At 37.1% G+C, this 22,866-nt stretch overlaps 1 protein-coding gene across 3 annotated transcripts in view; it reads right to left on the bottom strand.

Annotated features, from left to right (window-relative positions):
- The window catches only part of LOC121427239 (probable tyrosine-protein kinase DDB_G0290471), a 35,887-nt gene that overhangs the window by 4,749 nt on the left and 8,272 nt on the right, over nt 1-22,866 (bottom strand). The window contains exons 3-10 of one of the 3 annotated variants that reach the window (XM_041623551.1): nt 19,116-19,287; nt 17,827-17,944; nt 16,878-16,955; nt 8,750-8,876; nt 7,688-7,794; nt 4,424-4,641; nt 3,772-3,929; nt 1,972-2,036 (exon numbers count right to left, since the gene is read on the bottom strand). In XM_041623551.1, the coding sequence (XP_041479485.1) occupies nt 1,972-2,036; nt 3,772-3,929; nt 4,424-4,641; nt 7,688-7,794; nt 8,750-8,876; nt 16,878-16,955; nt 17,827-17,944; nt 19,116-19,287 (1,043 nt within the window). The remainder of the gene's footprint in view (nt 1-1,971; nt 2,037-3,771; nt 3,930-4,423; nt 4,642-7,687; nt 7,795-8,749; nt 8,877-16,877; nt 16,956-17,826; nt 17,945-19,115; nt 19,288-22,866) is intronic. The other 2 variants (XM_041623552.1, XM_041623553.1) reach the window with 2 other exon arrangements.

Here is a 22,866-nt window from a genome sequence, read left to right as displayed (position 1 = left end):
ACTGCCCCATGCAACCTCTCCCCCTCACACAAGCATGAAATCATTTAAATTGGGACAAATAACATATCTAGCACACAAAATGCTAAATGTTGGGGGCATTGACCGTTTCCATATCCTGGGCCATTCCTATGGAATAAGCTTCCACAAGACATCTGTAATATTTCTTGTCTTAGCACCCTAAAAAATTCACTGAACACCTGTACTGACCGCACAGAAACTTTGTTAGTGCTAACAATGTAATAACAGAGGCCCTGTTACAACCAGAAATGTGGCAGTGATGCCCAGTGCTACAATGCATCACTTACGCATTGAAATACATGTATCGGTAAATGTTTTGACTTCACAATCCAAAAGATGTGACTGGGCTTACTGTTAGCAATATGATAGGCTAACAACGTTGCTGTGTGTCCGGCATTGGTTATTCACACGAGCTTTCATATAACTCTCCTCTGTGATATGTCTCCATTTCTTTTCTTTGCTATGTCATGATGGGTACTGCGGCAATAAAAATGTCCATATCATTATGTTAAAATACATCTTAATACTGTAACGACGGCTCGGTTTGTCCTACGAGTCTCGCTATAAGAGTCTAAAATAAATGTTGAGGATGGCCAGAGCTTAAATAATACAGTTGAAGCGAATAACAGTCATTATACAGGTAATTAAAGTTCAGTAGTTTATTACTGCTCTAAACTTAATGAAGGTGCAACAGAGCATGTGATGATGACAATTAAACAAACTCCAGCGATACATTGAATATGATAACTGAGATAACGTCGAGCGATGCTGGAATCATAAGAATTTTACTTGTGATAATTCTGAAGAATACATACGACTGGAATCATGAAGGAAACTCTGGACTAAAAACTAAAACTCTGAACTCCAAAACCTCAAACTAAGAACTAAACTTGACTGAGATGCTGCTAGCTTATATACACTTTCTGGACATAGCATGAAGGTCATCCCCAGCACACAGCGAAAACCCAGATTCAGAGAGGGGAGAGGGAGAGAGAGGATAAATCATTCCAAACAAAGATAGGAGAAAGTCAAGTAATAGAATAAGCACATAATGACCAATACACTGACCACAAGGTTAAACTAGGAGTTTGAGGGAGAGAAGTCTGAAGGGCAGGGCAAAGTCAAAGTGAGGAGAGAGAAAGCGGAGGGAGTTACTGAACATAAATGTGTAGCCAAAGTAATAAACAAGAACAAGTTTCTGAAAGTAGTCGTAAGGTTCAAGGGAATTACACAGGTTTGAAAGTCACTGGAAAGGGAAAGAGAGGAGGGATGAAAGTTACTGGAAGGATAAGTGAGGAGGGTTGAAAGTCACTGGAAAGAGAAAGCGAGGAACAAGAGTTGAAAGTTACTGGGAAGAGGGAGTGAGGAACGAGGGTTGAAAGTCACTAGAAAGAGAAAGTGAGGAGAGTAAAACTATCTGAAAGTAGATGCAAGGTCATAAAGAAGGGAGATGCACTGTTCGCATTTCTGAAAGACGAAGGCAAGCCAAATAGAATACAGAGTGGACAGACCAGAAGAGTTTGACCCTGAGCAATTTACAGTACAAGAGAGGGCTTGGCTGTGTGCAGGTTACTGGGCAAGTTGAAAGTGACATTCACAATTGATCTTAGCAAGACATTCATTACATAAATGAGTATAATACAATTTAATATAATAATCAGTACTAATTAAAGCATAAGAATGGAATATATACATAAACATGATGAGAGAATATCGAACATCAACCAAAATGCGTGACAATACATTAGATGTTTAAATGAATTTTCATAACATGAAAAGATGCATTTCTTCATTCTATTCTTTCTCTTTGAGGATTATTTCTCTTTCTCTAAAGCACACGGAAACATCATCTTATGATCGTGATATGCTCAGACACAAATGAAGTCCATCACCATTACTGTTATAACAATTTTTAGACATATATACATACACTATAAAATAAAAGCGACCCACCTCTTTCTTCCATCGCCTGGAATGGTCTTTTCCTTGCAGCTATTTCATAAAACACTATTCCAAGTCTGGAAAAATAATATATATAGGATTTTTAGAATGGAATGACAGAAATGAAAGCCAAAAGGGAAGGAGAGGGAAGGGGGGGGGCAGGGTGGCGAGGTGTTTAACGCTGTAAAATGCATATCCAGTGTGGAGCGTTGTGGCGCAGTGGATTAGTCCCCGGACTTTGAATCAACGGGGGATGTGGATTGAACTCCAAGCACATCGGTTTGTCCTGTCCCGCCAGGTCGGGCAATCACGTATACCCGACTATTCGAAAAAAGGGCAACCTAAATTCCCAATACGTCGAGTCCAGTTTACCAGACGATTTGATAAAAGGGCACCCCCATTCCTGAAAGGTTGGGTCCGGTTTACCCGATGTTTTGTGAAAATTATAGCAAATTTCTGGAATGGTCAGGTAAACTGGCCCTGATGTTTAAAGAATTTAGGTGGCTCTTTTCTTGAATGGTCCGTTATACATGATTGCCCGACCCGACAACACTATCTGATGACACAAGCCCTTTCCTTCAGCAAGAAATTGATCCACAAAACACGATTTCACCCCCACTTCACTATTATAGCGAAGTGGGGGTGAGATCGTGAAAATCCAAACATCATAACTGCACTCGACTCCATTCGATTGAATCGAAAACATCACAAGCGCAAGCTCAACTTTTAGCAAGTACCAACTTACGTAGAAGGCAGCTAGCACATAGCTTAGCCGTTTGTTAAAAGATGTTATGTAGTCATTTACATATGATGAATACAGATTTCAAAGCATTCTTGGTACAGGGGAAGATACAAATTTTGACCAACGCGAGTATGTGACATCGCTATAATGCATAAAAATGCTTACTGATTATGTTCTTTTGTCGATAGTTGTCGATAACGGTAAGATATTTTTAGCATAAAATCGACAGAGAATTTTCTCAATGATAACAGCCCTAATTACAATGTCATTCTTTCTATCTGATGCAGACATTTGAAAGTTGGGGCCATTGATCACAAACTTTGGGTAGAAGGCCAAATTTACCCCTCCAGTTGGTTGAGGGTTACTGGTATCAAGGCTAAACTCTAGTAATGGTAACAACAGAAAATAAAATGTTCACAGAATTGAACAAAATTTACACATACTTATTTTTAATATTAGATCTGCCAAACAATTTTTCAGGAAAATGTATAATTACAGAATAAGCAAATAACATTCAGAAAAAGTACTGAAAAAAATAAAGCTTATCAATTCATTGTGCGGTCCCACAAGCTGCTGCCTGTATTAGCTAGACCAGGAAAAGTGCGTGGTAATTAAATGAATATAATACAAAACAAACTGACATTATTTGAATTTCAGCTTGCTGTTCTAAATAACCATTCTGGCGAAAGATAACTGCTTTGGGATCGCTTCTAACCATTTCCTTAATGAAATTAGATCTGTATAGAAGGGGCCGTCTTACAAAGAATTGCGATTGATCCGATCAATCACAACTATGGAAAGCCAGCAAAGTCAACATATGAAATGCAGGTTTGTTCAAAAAGAATTCTAGATATGAATCCATATCCATAAATTCATTGATTTCTTGACAATTTGGGGTGCTCTCCTTTGATTACAAAGGACATTTTGCAAATTTCCTGTAGAAAAAATATGACAATGATGGAGTTATGACTGATCCAATCAATCATAACTCTATGGAAATAGAGTTACGATTGATTGGATCAATCATAACTCTTTGCAAGACGGGGTTTGAAATGAACTCTTGTGCTTACTTGTAGACTTCACTCTTGATGGTTCTCTTGAAGGGTTCAACCGTCTCCTCAGGACAGAGGTAATTAGTTTCATCGTCATCCAGGCTTCCACGATATGTCGCCGATGATTTACTCGTACTTATCTTGGACCCAGACTTCACAAAGCCATTATCAGAGATCTGTAATAATCATAAATATAATGATTGATAGTAATATTCTGCTTTTATAAAAGCGCTTAATACATCAGAACAATGTCTCTAGAAGCAATTTGCAGATATATTATTACAGGGGCCGCGGAACGGTATTCGAAGTGGGGGGGGGCTGACCCTGCAAAAATCAAAATCATATGGTAATTTTTCTGTTTTTTTACATTGTTTCGGAAAAAAGTGGGGGGGGGGGAGCTGAAGCCCCCCCCACACATCCGCGCCCCCTGTATTACCCCGGTCATCAGATCCGGTCATCAGATCCTGGCATCCCCGCACACAATGTATTTCCTTTCTCCACTCCCTGGGGAGCATTTCCCCCTGCCTTTTCCTCCCAAATTATTGAATCAGTATTTCTCACTCTGGCCATCCCTGTATCTGAGCCAAAGCAACGTATTCACCACTTCAATATTTTGATGGGATCCACTGCCAAGACAAAAATAAGGAGTTAGGGTGTTTACTAAAAATACCTTGGCTCTGTAGTCCTCATTCAACATGAATCTATTAGAGGTGATTGCCCTATGTAGCAACGTCTTTGCTTGTCCGTAGTGGATTGCAGCAAGACCCTGAGCACAATCCCAGGCAATCTTCTTTCGTCGTTCCCATGGTAACTGATGTTTGTCTTCATCAAGGAGCACACTACGGAGGGTGCCAAGGGGCATGTATTCAACTACGAAGCACATGCAACCTGAAATCATAAAATGATAGATCAATCACTCGAGTACCAGTTGTAGTCCATGCGATGTAAAATAAGCACATGCACTAGATTGCATTATGCATGGGTATACATTGGAAGACCTTGGGCCTGTTGCATGACGAGATGAGCGATACGTAGGAAAATCCTAGGACCATTCTTCCGAGATAGAAAGATTGGCGACAAATCAGCGCTTTCCGTTTCACGAAGGCAATTTTGTCTTCCAAGTCCGCGACATCGTTTGATATCGATAGTATAAGAAAAATATTTAGTCTTCATCGTCACCTGAACCTTTTATTTCAGAATGACGACTTTTCATAAAATCATTTATTTAAATAAAAGGAGATCAAATGATGTTTTATTTATTACTGATTGTAGAATTTAAGTATGGAGCTTAGTTTATGAGGTAAAAAGAGAAAAAAAATTAAAGATTCACAAACATAACTGAATAAAAATCGAATTTTTCATTATTTCACTTATTTAGAACATGGTGTCCTTTTAGAGACACCTTTCATTGATATTTCAACGAAAAAGACCCTTGTCCGATATAAAAATTGATTTAACTAAGTAATTTCGACATTGTTTTTGTTCAATATTCTGTATTTTTTTATGGAATACTTATGTATAATTATAATTTAGTAAATCATGCGTTAATATGTTATTTGTTGAGTAAAAATAGGGTTTGAATGGAGTAAACAAAATCAACAGTGTCTGATTATATGAGACTAAAGGGGAAAATATGAGAGGCTGCGCATGAAAAATCTAATTTATTTATTTTATTTGTCAGATATAACGCAAGAAATACAAATGTGAGTGATTAGAGTATAAACATACCTCAGTTGCATGATGAGTTACCGAAGTGAAGGAAAATATGAACATTGCTGCAAACATTTCTGAGTGAATAAAGTAGTGCTTTGCAATAATAATTAAAACACTGAAAAAGTTGTGCAATACCCGCAATGGAGATTATTATTATTATTAACAGAAAAAATGCTAAAAATTACAACGATCATAAACGTTGGTCATATTTAAGGTTGATCACTTGATATATGAAAGTTTATATAAGAATATAAGGTTTAAGATATGTTCAACAGTCAAAGTTAAGGAGTAGAGACTACCGTGATTCTTTTAACATGACATAGGAGCCGAAAGGGGGCCTACCCTACGATTCAAAATGCGCCTCTTCGTATGGACTTTTCATAATATTTTATTTGATGAACTCTTCATGTGATGGATTCGTATATAGACCTAATCTGTATCTTAAATTTTTATTAGCTATTTTGATACTGCAGATTTTTGTTTTGTTTCATTGTTTCACATCTCAAGTTATCCCAAATCCAAGAATTAATTTTCATTGATTAAAATTAATCTCATCAAAAAATAATAATCATAATGAAAATTAAATAGAAATAAATGAATGATTTAGATGTTTAACATTTTAGTTTTGTATCGTTTTTTTGTTTTTTGCTTAACGTTTTCCTTACAAAATTTATTTTAAAGAAGTCTTTCAAGTTGTTCAATTATCTATAATGAGAAAGCATGAGGGGTCAGAGAGATAGTGCCGCCCATTTCGATAATTCAAGTTTATTTTTTGATGGAAAAGGGGTGGGGATAGGACGGAGGGAGAATAAACGAAGACCTATTTTTAAAAATATTTGGGCCTACATTACCCCCGGAGAAGTTAAACTGACATCCGTTTTTTGGTCGTCTTGTCGACGTGAAATTGATGACAACTAGCCCCCATTTAAAAAATAAGTTGGCGCCATCCCAGATAAAATGCATCATCAACCCCCTAAAAAATGTTTAAAGGTGATATGTCAGTGTGGCTTCCCGTAAACGCATTTTCTCTCAATGCCGACGGTGGCGGGCGGTGTGCAAAGAAGATCATGCCTATGTAGGACATGTCTGGAGGTGTCTTTCCAAGGATCATTCTTCGTATCGCCCAAATCGGCTTTGTGAAAGAGTTGAGCGATATCTCGTTCTTACGCAGAATGGTTCTACGAAAGACCATTTCATGCAACAGGCCCCTTGGTCCCCCCTACCTTTTGGGACAGATTTCCGCTCATGCTTCATGAATATCATGCGAACTTCAGTCTCCGTACAAGCGATTTTTTTTTGTTAAGCTATGTTGATTATACATGTACACTATTTCAGAAATAGTTGAATTAATTCTCAAAAGCAAAATAAAATGAATTGCTGTTTCCAAATATATGCCTGTATAGTATAGGATATGGAGTCCTGTGAACAATTGTAATAATTCAACAATTAAAGTGATAGTCCAGGCAGGAGATATTATACATGTATCTCCATAAACAGATTAAAATTCACAAAGCAAAATGCTGAAAACTTGAACAAAATCGGAAAAACAAATAACGAACTTATTAAACTTTAAGTATTTGAATTATTCCAGTTAAACAGTTCTAGGCATTTCTTTAGGAATATTCATTAGGTGGGCTGATGATGTCATATCTCCACTAAGTTCATCGACCCTATATGACCTTTCATTAATACTGGATTACCATTATGTCCTAGTTTCATGAACTAGTTCCATAAACTTTCTAATGTATGATGTCATTTAAAAAAACTTAACCTTCGGTTAAGATTAATGTTGACGTTGCTGCCATTGTCGACAAAAACTATATTACATGTAGTTCCACCACAACTCTTTGTATGACCCCAACATTCGTGTGCCACTGTTAACACCCACATGCATTTGTCAAATTTCAAATCCATTGGGTATTGAATAAGTAGCTGAAGTCATAAATTTGGTTCCAATATAAATAAAACACTTTTGAGAAAAACAATAAAGCAAGGAATAAAAGTTATGAATGAGTGTAACTGTCAAAGATAACTTACTACATGTATCATCCTCAACCATGTAGATACATGCACAGAGCTGTAGAAACAATGAATAAATTCTTAACTTTAGGATTATGGAGATTAAAAATTTTGAGATATTCATTGTGGCAAATTATGTAATTGGTATGAGCTGAACAACGTATCAATGATGAGTAAAATCTTGATTATAGGTAAAACTTACCATTGTCATCAATTGTGTATCCATAGAGATGAACAATGAAGCGAGAAAAATTCAGCATTTTCCACATCCTACACTGATCCTTCAGTTCTTTCCTTGCAGCAACCCCACTGTATTTAATATCAATAAATATTACATTATTATGAAGGGAGATGTACAATGTATGCCTGCGCACCTACATGTAAATATTAACCTGAATGAATTTTGTGAAATTTCTGTAAAATTTTCTGTTGATTTGATAATAATGATGATGCACAGCATTTGTATAGTGCCATCTGTCAAAGACATTCAAAGGCGCATTGGAGGACCGCCCAGCCAATCTGGGTCGCTTACAAGGGCGCGCACACAGAACTGTGACCCGCAGGTCTCTCCTCCCGATAACTGGTTGGGGAATGCAGGTGGACCACTACACCAGAATCTGGTTTCCCCCTACGCTTATTCGAATAGTGCAGTGGGTTCTTAATGTGCAAAGGTGGTGATTGCCCTCTACACAGGCCTCCATTTAACGTCCTATCCAAGGGACGAAGTGTTTTCCACTGTATCATAGCCATCTATGAAACAGGGGAGAGACGTTTACACACAACGCACTGGCTTCAGTCATCCGTCCGGGAGGACTCGAACCCACGATCTTTGGTTCGCTGGGCAGACGCTTTACCGACTGAGCCAACTTGTTTGTTGTGTCCCCAAAAGTTGCCAAAAATCTCACAAAATATATGATTCCCCTGCAAAAAAAATGCAGCAGGTCGTTTGCAGATTAAAAAAATATGGTACTCCATGTCTGCGCTCCCATTCAATTTACTCACTTTACAGGGATTTTGATGAGAATGCCTGCATTTTAGTGAATGTTACACGAAATGCCTAAAATTCAAAATTACCTTGAGCACTATTTTGACTCAGATATTTTTAGAAGATATCTATGCAGTGAAAGATAGGTGTTAAGTTTTTGGACATTGAGCGAGTTCTTTGAATTAGCAGATAAGTATGTGTCGTTTGATTTGTTTCTATTTACTCCTGGTTGAATAAGATTAAGAAACCTATACTGAAATAAGGAAGGACAGCTCATACTTGTCTTCAAAAGTCTTGAAAACCAGCATCTTGTCTTCACACTTGTGTTTAGCCATGTAGATAGGCCCATACTTTCCCTCATGAAGATTTTTAACATCACTTAAGTCCGAGTATTTGATGTGCCCCTCTAAAGTGAAAGAACAGAGGGAAATAAATACATGTCGACATCAACAAATCCAACTTAATCAAATTAACATCATGCAATTTGAAAATTACAAGCTGTCAACAATTTTGTATGGGCTGAATCATAAGAAATTTACGGATTTCCAGATTCCAATGGCGTCTTATTTCCATTTGCAAACCAGTATTCAGATAAATGGATGCTGAATATTAAATACAAAATCCTGAATTATTTTAAGTGGGTTTGATATGGTTCGGTGTAAAAATGGCAGAGCTAACAAGGCAAACGCCAAGCGTTGTCTCGCCTGCATATTGCAGTCATGAAGAGACTGCATGTCAAAACTATAGGTCATGTCATTAGTGGAACAAACAGATAAGGTCATGCCATTAGTGGAACAAACAGATGCAAAAAGCATCCGAACATACAGTACCAGTCAGATATCTTTAATACCTGTTACCTGTTTCAACCAGAGAACAATAGATAATCTATTGTTCTCTGATTGAAACGGGTAACAGGTATTAAAGATATCTGACTGGTACTGTAGTGATCCTTCAGCCATGTTGCATTCACTGTAAATTAAATCAAAATACAGACAGAAAAATGCACAATCATGTATTTTTATTGCCTTCTATTCTTGTTTTTTTCTTGTGATCTGAATGAGTGCAACATGTTGCCTGGCACCACGGCGTGGACACGGATCACAATTCATAATATTCACACTGTAATGAAATGCCAATCTTTAGCATTATGTTGGAAGATGGTAGGGGCATCACTTTTCTAAATTTGTTTTGTACAGTCTACAGTATTACCAGAACATGCACATACGGCAAATCTGAAGGGTAACATTTAAGAAACTTTGACAGCTTTTCTATTGTACCATTGGCAAATTTGTGTGAATATTATAAATGGTGGCAAGAACTATAGCTCATTAAATAAATAACAACAGTTTTTAAAGAATAAACAAGTAAAATACAAAATCTGGTTCAGGTATAGAGAGTACTGAGTTCTGAAATAAAATGTTAGTGTTAAAAAGTATAAAATTATTAAGTTCATGTCATTAGAGGAACAAAGTAGTGTGAAAGTTCATTGACCTTTGACCTTAATCAAATTCAACTCATTTTTTAACTTGACCTGCACCTTCAAGAGATGGACCTCTGTTACGAGTTTGGCGATCCCACCTCGAAGCTATAGAAAGTTATTGTGTGTACAACACAGCACAGTGCCAGTCATGGAAAGTTCATTGACCTTTGACCTTAATCAAATTCAACTCACATTTGAACTTGACCTGCACTGAATTTGGCGATCTCACCTCGAAGCTATAGAAAGTTATTGGGTGTACAACACAGCACAGTGCCAGTCATGGAAAGTTCATTTACCTTTGACCTTATTCAAATTTCACTCATTTTCAAACGTGACCTGTGCCTTCAGGAGATGGACCTCTGGTATGAATTTGGTGATCCCACCTCGAAGCTATAGAAAGTTATTGGGTGTACAACACAATTGTGCCAGTCATGGAAAGTTCATTGACCTTTGACCTTATTCAAATTCGACTCATATTCGAACTTGACCTGTGCCTTCAGGAGATGGACCTCTGGTATGAATTTGGTGATCCCACCTCAAAGCTATAGAAAGTTATTGGGTGTACAACACAATTGTTGACGACGACGACGCTGCCGCCGATGACGCCAGAAATAGTGATACCAATGTCTCGCTTCACAGGTGAAACAAAAATGGCAGCGGTAAAATTGGCAGAGGTAAAAACGCTGTACGGCCGCCGTAGAGAAATGTGACCAAGGTATTACCAGTCATTAAATGGATGTTGTTTTGATATGCAACAAAATATAAGAGTCTGACTGACTACCATGCATATGAATGTTTGGACAATCAAAATTCCCTGATTTTCCCCTTATTTGAGACATTTTCCCAATTACCTCAAATTTTAAGATCAAATTCTATGATTTTTCCCTGAAACATGGGAAAAGCAATTTTGTGTCTCGCCCACTTATGAAAATAACCATATCCTGATTTGCGAGGGCAAGCAACAGAATATTATGGAAACTTCATTGTAAAATGACTGGCATGGAATAACACTTGTCTTAAGAGCCTTGCACGTAAACTTTAATGTTGACGTGAAAATGACCTTTGACGTTACCATGGCTGCAGCAAAACATGCAGGTGGCCTACATCCACCATCTAAGTTTGGTTGAAAAGTGACTTACAGTTGCGGAGTTGCATGTGGGTGTCATAAGAGAGTCTTGCATGTAAACTTTAACATTGACCTGAAATGATCTTTGACCTTATCATGCGACCTCTGACTGCAGCATAACATGCAGGTCCCCCAAGTCCATCTAACATCCAAGTTTGGTTGAAAAGCGACTTACGGTTGCGGAGTTAGGTCTCGTAAGAGAGTCTTGCATGTAAACTTTAACGTTGACCTGAAAATGACCTTTGATCTTACCATGTGACCTCCGACTGCAGTATAATGTAATGTAGTGATTGTATGAATCACTACATATACACAGACTAGACTTCATAATGTATATGCCCCCTTCTCAGAACCATCCTTTTCAACCCCCTTCTCAGTACCCTTATTCATTAATTTAATCCAAGCCATTAAAACCCTAATTGTTCATAGTCAAACAAACTCCAATCAGAGAACAAAGAACTGCCTTCCCCTTCCCAATAATTAAACCCCCTTTAGTCCTATATCCAAACCCTTGGATTATAATTTGTGTAGAAGCTTTAATATATATTGAGTGTACACCCAAGGGTTGAGAGGAGATAAGTTAAGATCATCACAGAGTTAAGATCTACATCGTCGTACGTTGTGATATGCTTTTCAACTCTACATGTAATATTGCTGAAGATTGATGATTAATAAAGTTTCTTGATTGAAATGTACATCGAACGTTCCTGCGTGGTTATTGATGCTCCCAACTAAGAGATAAACGATCCCAACACAACATGGCGGAGAACCCGGTTTTCTAATTGAAAAATACTTCATTAACATGGCTATGTGCTTCGAGAAAAGACTGAGAATTGCTCTCATGAAAAGACAGTTAAGATACCATCTATCCTACATGTGTTAGCACCGGCATGAACCCCTGTTAGATCCTGAGCTACATCGGATGACAAAAATCGATGACTACAATTACCGCACTACAGAAACACACAGACGGAAGACAAAGACGGATGAACAGACGGAAGATACAGACGGAGGAACAGTATGGACAAGGACATCGATGACAACACAGATGACAATGAATCTAACTGGAAACATGACAAGACGCCATCGTCAACGCCAAAGACGCAGATCACCACTACAACAACATAAATCTTGAATTATAGAATGAATAACTTTGACTCTTCCCCGAATATATCAAACACTGGACATTACTTTAATTGTGCTAAGACTACATTTTAATCATTCTTTTGAGTTATATTCTTCATCTCTGATCGGTAAGTGAAACCATTTTCTTTATTGTTCCACTGGCATATGAGAGAGTGCGAGAGGCTATATTTGATTTAATGTCCATTACATGCGCATAAATGTATTTTCATTGTACACAGTTACATTAATTTGTTATGATAACATCATCTTTATCCTTTGATTTGACATTGGAAATAGCAATATTTGACAAACACTGACTCTAACCAGTCTCATTTAAAATTGACCACGATGAAAAATAAACCACCTTTAAAACTTAAGACGAAGTCATTGACATTGACACTTTCAAATACTGAGCTAGATAAGGATTAACTAAGTTTATGTAACATATGATATTTCATTATTTCTCAAACAACATTGGATGTGATGTAATCAAGGTTAATGACATTATGAAGCAAGAATTTTTATTTTTCAATCAAAATCATGATGATGTTGTATTTGGTTAACATTAACATGTAAAGCAAAGCATTTTCCAGTGATGAGTGATACTGGACTACACATAGTCCTAATGTGTCAAGAAATACAATTTTATTTTGGCTTTTATTATTTTCTTTTAGTATTTTACCGCTTTGTGTATAGCATTAAACTTGTCAAGTTTGAATGTACTTGAAAATGACCATTAAGACATTATCAGAGCAAATTAGGAGTGAAACTCATATAGAAGATTTGGTGCGTAATCCTATGACATAAATATACTTCGGAATTTGAAGTGAAAATAGAAGCACATTTCCCTATGATGAGGACGCCCACCGCTCACAAATTGATCGATTTATATAATATTGTTGCGGAGTGTATAGAAACTACTTTGGTGACATCACTATTTTCTGGAATCTTACAAGTATCAAGGAAGCTTTAGGGAAGAACACAACTGCTCAAGAACAAAGGAAACAAAACACTGAAAAACCATCAGTGAACTTCATCAATGAGAATGATGAGAAACTTCCAGAGTTCAATGCTGAGCAAATTATGTGTACCCAATTATCAGACCCAATCCATGATTCAGATTACTTGCATGCAATAGCGGACAACAATGGTATAGCTGCCCCCAGACCTTTGACAAAGACCGACCTGGAAAAACAGTTTGAAATGCTTGTGAATGCCCCCATTGATAAGAACATGACTCTACATAGAGGACGTTTTAAGAATGGACATTTACAATTACTAACCTCATTCGACCAAAGCCTTAATAACACCACCAAACAAGTAAGATTTTGGTGGAATGTCGATTTGTATAGGGGCACAGATGATTTAATTAATGACATATTGACTAATAGACAAATACCAATAACAGGGTCCCCAGCAAGATTTTACAAGTCTTTGTATGCGTAAGCTTTAATCTCTTTATAATAGTGTATACCCTATTGTAATTTTATAGATATATTGTACCTTTCTTATTCTTGGAAGAGTTTACTTCCTAGATATTGTTCCCAGTCATAATGGTTTGAATAAGACCTGTATATATCTACAAGCAGTTTGTAGTTAAAATCTTGATGACGGTATGTTTGTTGATGTGTTGAATTGAACACGTGTTAGAATGCATTTTGTTCATGAACAAAGTTATATATCATAGATCATCATTTTAATGACATAACAAGGTTTAAACATACTCTTGTTAGTGATACTAAACAAGTTTGAATTACTTGTTAAACTTTTTTTTCATTAAATATGATTGTAAAAAGAGATATTTGACAGGTTAGGTTGTTAGTGACTCAGGTTTCTATGTTGATGCTTCGTATGAAGTATAATATGGCCTATTTGGACATAGACACACTTTCAATACCTAGAGCGCACCTGTTTTTCTTATATATAATCATGTTGGAATATCACATTTGTATCTTTGGTTTTGTCTATCATCAGAGTATGATGGGAATTTATTAATTAATGGTCGATAGCGGTGTAAAGAGAGACACACTAGCAAACTTGGCTTATATATTGATTGTAAATTATTACATATACAGGACATTGGTATCTACATAACTTAAACCTACAACTGTACCAGATTTGTTTCACTTACATTATAAAAACATTTGTTATCCATTGCTGAATTTCCTTGGCTAGTAATAAGAATATTTGAAACATACTACATTATTGTTATTGATTGTCATTCTAGTTTTTCTTTTTCTCTGCATTTTACTTTGTCTTTTAAGTGCATAAGTCTGCACAATTTGTGATTAATTTTGTTTAGTTTAAAGGTATTGTTTAACTTTGTGAGCAGCTGATTTAAAAAATTCTCAAACCAAGAAGAAACATGTGTACAAGTGCATGGATTAGAACTAATAAACCCTGAAAACAACCATTATTGAGAATGAAAAGCTAAAACTACAAGGCAAACTCTGATTTTGTAAATAGGCGTCTATAAGACGCCTAAATAGTATACATAAGTGTATGGGATGAAATTAAGATGGTGTTTCCGGTCACATTATATTTCAATTTTTGAAGCACTAAATTATTATGTTCGAATGCAATTTTTTCTGGGCTTCATTTTTGTAACATATCTATGACACAAAAGACAAGTGTGAACTTCTAGCTCAGATTTTTTAAAAGTCAACCAATGTTAACCAATCACTTTAAGTACTTGAATCTGCACTGGTTTCTGAAAAATGAAATTTATGTTTTGAATTTTTGAGTAAGGTTGGCATTATGTCTAAGTTTATCGTTACCACAATAATGGAAAGATTTATGCTAATTATTTACTATGAATTTACTGTAAATAGTTTGAAGTATTTGTTTGGGAGAGAGAATGAGCGTAAGAGAACACGGAACAATGGTCAATGTTTCACTTATCGTTTTCTTTTCTATTTTTCTGTATTTACTCTATGTTGTATATATTTTCGTTTCTATTTCTTTGTATTGACTTTATAATGTATATAGTTCATTGAACCCATGGTATCTATTCCTCTGAATTTGCTTTCTTTGATAATTTTTTTTCCCACAAGGAGGGGAGCCTCAATTTTCCAAAGAAAGGGGATGTAATGTAGTGATTGTATGAATCACTACATATACACAGTTTAGACTTCATAATGTATATGCCCCCTTCTCAGAACCATCCTTTTCAACCCCCTTCTCAGAACCCTTATTCATTAATTTAATCCAAGCCATTAAAACCCTAATTGTTCATAGTCAAACAAACTCCAATCAGAGAACAAAGAACTGCCTTCCCCTTCCCAATAATTAAACCCCCTTTAGTCCTATATCCAAACCCTTGGATTATAATTTGTGTAGAAGCTTTAATATATATTGAGTGTACACCCAAGGGTTGAGAGGAGATAAGTTAAGATCATCACAGAGTTAAGATCTACATCGTCGTACGTTGTGATATGCTTTTCAACTCTACATGTAATATTGCTGAAGATTGATGATTAATAAAGTTTCTTGATTGAAATGTACATCGAACGTTCCTGCGTGGTTATTGATGCTCCCAACTAAGAGATAAACGATCCCAACACAACAATAACATGCAGGTCCCCCAAGTCCATCTACCATCCAAGTTTGGTTGAAAAGTGACTTATGGTTGCGGAGTTAGGTGTCTTACGAGAGTCTTGTATGTAAACTTTAACGTTGCCCTGAAATGATCTTTGACCTTATCATGCGACCTCTGACTGCAGCATAACATGCAGGTCCCCCAAGTCCATCTAACATCCAAGTTTGGTCGAAAAGCGACTTACGGTTGCGGAGTTAGGTCTCGTAAGAGAGTCTTGCATGTAAACTTTAACGTTGACCTGAAAATGACCTTTGATCTTACCATGTGACCTCCAACTGCAGCATAACATGCAGGTCCCCCAAGTCCATCTACCATCCAAGTTTGGTTGAAAAGTGACTTACGGTTGCGGAGTTAGGTGTCTTATGAGAGTCTTGCATGTAAACTTTAACGTTGACCTGAAAATGACCTTTGACCTTACCATGTGACCTCCGACTGCAGCATAACATGCAGGTCCCCCAAGTCCATCTACCATCCAAGTTTGGTCGAAAAGCAACTTACGGTTGTGGAGTTATGTGTCATTAGGTTTGTGACGGACGGACAACATTTGGATCCCTAATTGTAAGTCTCGCCTTCACCTCTTGTGGGCACGATAAAAAAGTAAAATAATTTTCCCTGATGGGCTGGCTGGGAACCCTGAAAAATTAATCAAAATGTTACTTTTTATAGTACGAGAAGTAGTCCTGTAGCAAAAAAAAAGATCTTGTAATAAGATAATCGCTCCAAAATTTCAGTTGTAACAGGCACGGCATTCTACCGCTAGATGGGTCTCTTTCAGAGCAATACATGCTATAACAGCATTCTCCATTTTTCAGCCAGTATTTCATTATTTCACAATACTCAGTTTATGAAAACTATGTCAGAACTGATTAGATCTCCACCAACAATATAGCCATTTTGAATATGGTACCCTATCTCTCTCTCTCGAAATAGTTTTGTAACTCAGCAAATCAACCTGTCATGGTGATTTTTTTTGGTTGAAGAAATGATAAAACTGCTCACACATAGTCATACCAAGAATTGAACACTTAAATACTAACTTATTTTTTTACAAATCTTAATAGATTTTTCTTGAATTTACCATTTTCTGTGGGTTTTTTTACTTGCTGGAGCATTTTTATTTCCTTGACCATTTCCTTTGTGTCTGCTATATCCACACCTGTTTGAGAGAAAATTCAGAGAATATCATTCATGACCAGCCACCGAAAAGCCAACCATAAGTAGCCATAGAAAGTTCTCTGTAAATATTGAAAATAAGAATTTGGTCTTCAAAAATTAAAAATCAAATAATCAATTACTACAAGACAAATTCTTCCTCTTTACACTTGCAAAATTGAATAAAAATAAATAAAAGACAAGGGTTTTTTGACACCATTTTGCCAGGCTGCTTGGAAATTTCACCTAGGATGCAGTGTGCATATGTGGAGCGTTGGGGTCAAGTGGATTAGATTCTGACTTTGAAACAGAGGGTAGTGGGTTCGAATTCCAGCCATGGCGTTATTTCCTTCAGCTAGAAATTCATCCACATTGTGCTGTACTCAACCCAGGTGAGGTGAATGGGTACCTGGCAGGAATTTATTCCTTGAAATGCCACCGTGCTGTAAAAGGCTGCGGGGCTAAAGTCAGAGTAATAATATCCAAGTAGTCCTTTGGAAGCGCGTAGGGACGTTATGAAATAATGTGATATGCACTATACAAGACCTGCGTTATAATTATTATGCTTTAAAGAGTGAACTCTTGAAAGCAAACCCTTTTTTCCCATTATTTCTTAGAAACTCTCACTATATTTCTTCTTCATCCAATCAAGTACTTGTGTGGATTATTGTTGACCAATTTTCATACAATGTTAAATATTTAATATGAACAGTGAGATATCTAAACCAGGTTTATACAATTTTCATATTTTCTTTGGGGTACTGGTCCTAATAAAGTCAAACTTGGGCTCAACAGAAAGGACCAAGAGCCTGTTTGCCCGCCTGTTCTGACTCAACACTGATTTCACCAAAATTACTTTACATAATGTACCGTACCTTGAGTTTTCTGATCTGCTTTTATATCGTTCACATCATTTTGCAATAAGTTGAGCAGATTGAAGGTGGTTTCCCACTGCTTTACTAACTCATCAGTGAACAATGTCCTGAATTCTGTCTGGAAAAAAAAAATAGATTTATGAATAAAATTATAATCGTGAAAATCTGGTAAATCAAATAATAACATTTATAATTGCAGGAACAACAAAATAGCAGGAGGGAGTTGTACAAAGGGGAGGGAAAGTCATGAGCAAATTACTTAGAAGGGGCAGAATCTTGATATGAGAAAAAAAGCACGCCCCCGCCCAACCAAGCAAAATCAACATTAAATAATAATTATTTAAAAGATGTTGGACAGATTTGTACATATAATTTCTTTTATTCTGCCTATTAAATACAATTAAATATAGCAGCATTGTTGACTTTTTGATATTGCAATTGATAAACCGCTGCTCTGGTTTTACACCATTTGAATGAATACAATTCAATAAACTCAAAGGCCATCAGAGGACAACATTGTTTAGGCCTATGTCCTGTGGACTAGCCTCAGCGCATCCTCTTTTGGTTAATTTCCTAATTGTTACATCAATAAAATAATGTGTCCCTAGAAAAGTGTGATTTTTGATGTTTGAAAGTATTGAGATTCAAGAAAGATGCAAACCTGACCTTACCTTTGAGTTTGACCTTGATCAAATGGGCTGAAATTTTACTCACAAACTTGCTGAAACTATATAAATGTACAAGCTTCATGAAATATGACCACCCCCAAACAATACAAGATACATGTAAATGATGTTCAAAATTAGAGAGAGAAAAATATTTTGATAAAAGCAAGCTTCAATTCATTGACCTCAATGACTTTTAAACTCCAATAACCATCTCACATAAGCTTCATTGAATTTGATCTGAAATTAGAATTAACCTTGACTCAAAATCTGAAATTACATGAATCCATTCGCAAATTTGATAACCATTATGTAAAATCACATGGAATAAGGAATTTTGTATTTTCAAAATCTTGAATTTTTGTTAAATAAATTCAAATTTCAATGACCCTATATGACATTTGACCTTAATCGTGCTTGCAACCTGAAATTTCAAATAATCAGCGACTAGGGAAACCCTTCATTCCTAATTTCCATCAATTAAGTCCACAATTTCAAAGTTATAACATGAATTTAAAAAAGTAAACCTTATGGCTATGTTGACTCTGCCACCAACCATCACAACTGCCCCCATCCAAAAATACGGCTCCTGCTATATGCTGGTAGAAAAAAAAGAAAACTGACCTGAAGTGATAAAATAAGGCCTTGCCCCAAGGTCATTAGACTATTGTTAAAGCCATCAAATGTATAACGAATCCCATCCTTCTTAAAGATTTTCGTAATCCACCACTGATTTGAGAGTTTCTTCAGGAATTTCAGGATACGCTCAATACAGTTTTGGAACTCGAGGAGCATTCTGTGGAATGAAAAAGACCGGTAATAAAAGAGGACATGAATAACACTGCACTATTACTGCACATAAAAAGAATGAATCATTAAAATTATATGTAAGAGCTAATGTTATGTTTTTCCCAGAGAACCTGAGACAATTCGGCGCTAATGCAGTTTCCCAACTGCCGATTTCGAGAGAATTTCCACACCAGTAATTATTCGCATATGTCATAGCAATTCTCTCAACCACATTGCGAAGTCAACATACTCACCGCTTTTCCAACTTTCACAATCAGGAATGGCTGTATTTCACCTTTGAATTCGACATCATTGTTCAAATTCTCAATCAAAAATCGCTTTGCTTGGCAATGCATGGTTTCGCTGTTATTTTGATATGGACTGAAGCTAGTTAGCGCCCTCTCTATATCATGTCTATCATCATTTTTATAGAAAGAGAAAGAAGAGCAAAATTGTGGATTCATATAGTTCAGTAAAGTAAGAATAAACTGAATTAGATCTAAATTGTACTCGACAAAAAAAGTGGTAGGTATGTGCCGTGGGCGAGACAAAAAACAGGGGCTTTGGAGTGGGCTTGTTGTAAAAAGGATGGTCCTCGGAACTACAAATGTTTGTGAAAATGGGGGTCCTTGAATTGGAAGGGTTGCCTGCATGTGAGTGCCAATCATGGTTTCAAATCGTCTCGTGTGTGAAGGATACATATGCACCTGGTGCACGCGAATCTTTCACACCCTTTTTACGAAAATAACTATGACTTTACATCATAGCTAAGAATTCTACTTGTTCTATAACACTTACCGAACCATATGGATCGTTCGTTGAATTCTCTTTGCTGTTTTTTTTAATAAAATAAGAGCATTTTTCGTGATCTTCACGTAGATAACTTCTGCTCAGCGTGGATATCAATTTTTGCCTAAAGAGGGCGCGCGATATTATTCACCAAGCCGGTAGGCACTTAAGAACCAAGTTTGAAAGGATACTCGTAAAATTATGTCACTCTCGCCGATGAATATTCATTAGATCGTGGTCGTGCGTGTTCAATACACACTGAGTGCATGCATGCAGAGAGTTTGTATTGAACACGCACGACCACGATCTAATGAATATTCATCGCGACAGTGACGTAATTTTACAAGTGTCCTTTCAAACTTGGTTCTTAAGTGCCTACCGTACCTTTGTTTACGGTCTTGCAAGCTAGCTGCATTCTAGGCGATCAGCATTATTTTCTTGCTCGTTCAATCCACTTTCATCATCATCTTGTCAAAAGATGGCGTACTTTACCAATAAGTATATACATGAGATGCAACCTGTTGATTTTTGGTACAATTTCCTATTATGCGCTGACGACTTGAATTGAGAATGTTCGATACGAAAAATTGCTTTTCGCTTGTTGTTTGCGTACTTTCCACCGCAGTATTAAGGACGGATCGAACGGAGTATCCTGGTTGAGACTTGGAGGTAAGCGATAAAAACACTTTTATAAACAATTTCCAATTCATTTTTAAAACAAACTTAAATTATTAAAATAATAATACGATAGTGGAGAAATACTGAAACGTTTGGCGTTTTTCATTCCCTCATATTCGTGTGATGAATGAAAACGTCAAAGTCCACTATGAAACCACATGCGTTGTGCGAGGTTAGTATTGTAAGGGTTTACAGACATACACAGTATTGTTTGCACTAGAAGCTTTCTGAAGACTGCTTGATACATGTAAGGGAGGGGAGTGGGACTTTTGGAAAAGCTGCTAAAGCTATGGTCTTGGTTATGAGTTATCTGTAGTGTAGAATAAAGCCTTTTAATGTTATTGTGTGACTCTAAAACTATCCTGTCTGAAGTCTGATTCTTGTTCAGGTATTCTACCCCTTTCATTTGGCGTTGTCAGCAGGATTGGATGTTACTGGACAAGGAAGATTTTTATGGATTGTTTTTGGATTGTTTGATGATTCATTGTGGTTAATAAAAACCCATAGGGTTATTTTAGTGGGGGAGAGTGTAAGGGTTTACAGACATACACAGTATTGTTTGCACTAGAAGCTTTCATATATATTACTGAGGACTGCTTGATACATGTAAGGGAGGGGAGTGGGACTTTTGGAAAAGCTGCTAAAGCTATGGTCTTGGTTATGAGTTATCTGTAGAATAAAGCCTTTTAATGTTATTGTGTGACTCTAAAACTATCCTGTCTGAAGTCTGGTTCTTGTTCAGGTATTCTACCCCTTTCAGTATTACTAACCTCGCATGTTGTGTGAGTGTGTGAGTGCATGCATCCCTATATGGAACAGGCATATTCTCATTGTAGCGGATCAATGCAGCCAGAACGGCGTAACGAAAAAAAATATGCACAGCTATGGAACAAATTTTTTTCTCGAAAAGAAGAAAATGCTATGCTATGGAGCGGCTTTCTTTGTTCTTTTTCTCAACAAGATAAAAATGCTATGCCTCTTTAAAAAAATTGGGTCCCCCACATACCCACCACTTGTTCACTGCTACCATCCTGCCTGTGGAGAATCTACAGGTAGGACTATGGTACGCCAATGCTGTATTAAGCACACACTTTAAAAAAAATCATTAAAATATCACTTTTGTGACCAAAATTCTGAACACCCTCTATTGGAGGAAAGTAATATAAAGCTGTAATCAAATGGAAACTGACAATGTAAAAAAATCAATCATTTTTCCCAAAGAAAAAGAAAAAATAATCCAAACATTGTCAACCTTATTTTGCCACACATAGAGAGATGTAACTGAGAACAAGGTTATATCATAACTCATAACCTTGTTCATTGAATGAGCGATATCCACCACGCATTATATACTGAGTGCCGAGTTGGAACCTTGAGTAGTATTGGAATTAACCTCGCATGAGTGTATGATGCAGTCCCAAAAAGTGAGGTGGCCGGTGCATGATGTCAATTGTCATTTTTTTTTTTCCTTTACTTTTTTAAGTTTGATTTTGAGTGTTGTTGGTACCCCCGGGGGGGGGGGGGGCACTCAGTATATAATGCATAGTGGGTATGTGCCGCGGAGGGGACCCCCATTTTTACACTCAAATTTCCGTTCCAAGGCATAGCATTTTTGCCTTGTTGAGAAAAAGAACAAAGAAAGCCGCTCCAAGGCATAGCATTTTATTCTTATCGAGAAAAAAGAAGAGAGAAATCCGCTCCAAAGCTTCGCATATTTTTCGTTACCCCGCGCTCCGATCGCGTTGAATGAGCTGCAATTTGGGTGAAAAGCGGCCGCAGAGCTCCCCGGGGGAGGCCGCGCTAGCTGCATCATGCACGCATGACCGTTCCGTAGGGATGCATACGCGCTCACACGCTGGCGATCCGTTCCAAGGACCCCCGTTTTCACAAACATTTGTCGTTCCGAAGCCCGTTCCGAGGACCCTCCTTTTTACAATAAGCCCGCTCCAAGGCCCCCGTTTTTTGTCTCGCCCGCGGCACACCCCCACCACTTTTTTGGTCGAGTGCCCCCCCCCCCCCCGGGTTGGTACCCAAACCTCGAACATCAGATACCTATGTATTTGTTAACTGTGGCAGCCTATCTATGGCTACCTTCTGGGCTATATTAACAGTATGAAAC

This window comes from Lytechinus variegatus, chromosome 14, assembly GCF_018143015.1.
Source record: "Lytechinus variegatus isolate NC3 chromosome 14, Lvar_3.0, whole genome shotgun sequence".
In the NCBI taxonomy this organism is placed as follows: Eukaryota; Metazoa; Echinodermata; class Echinoidea; order Temnopleuroida; family Toxopneustidae; genus Lytechinus; species Lytechinus variegatus.
Note: the sequence above shows the minus strand (reverse complement) of the source record. Positions and strands in the feature narration are given on the sequence as shown.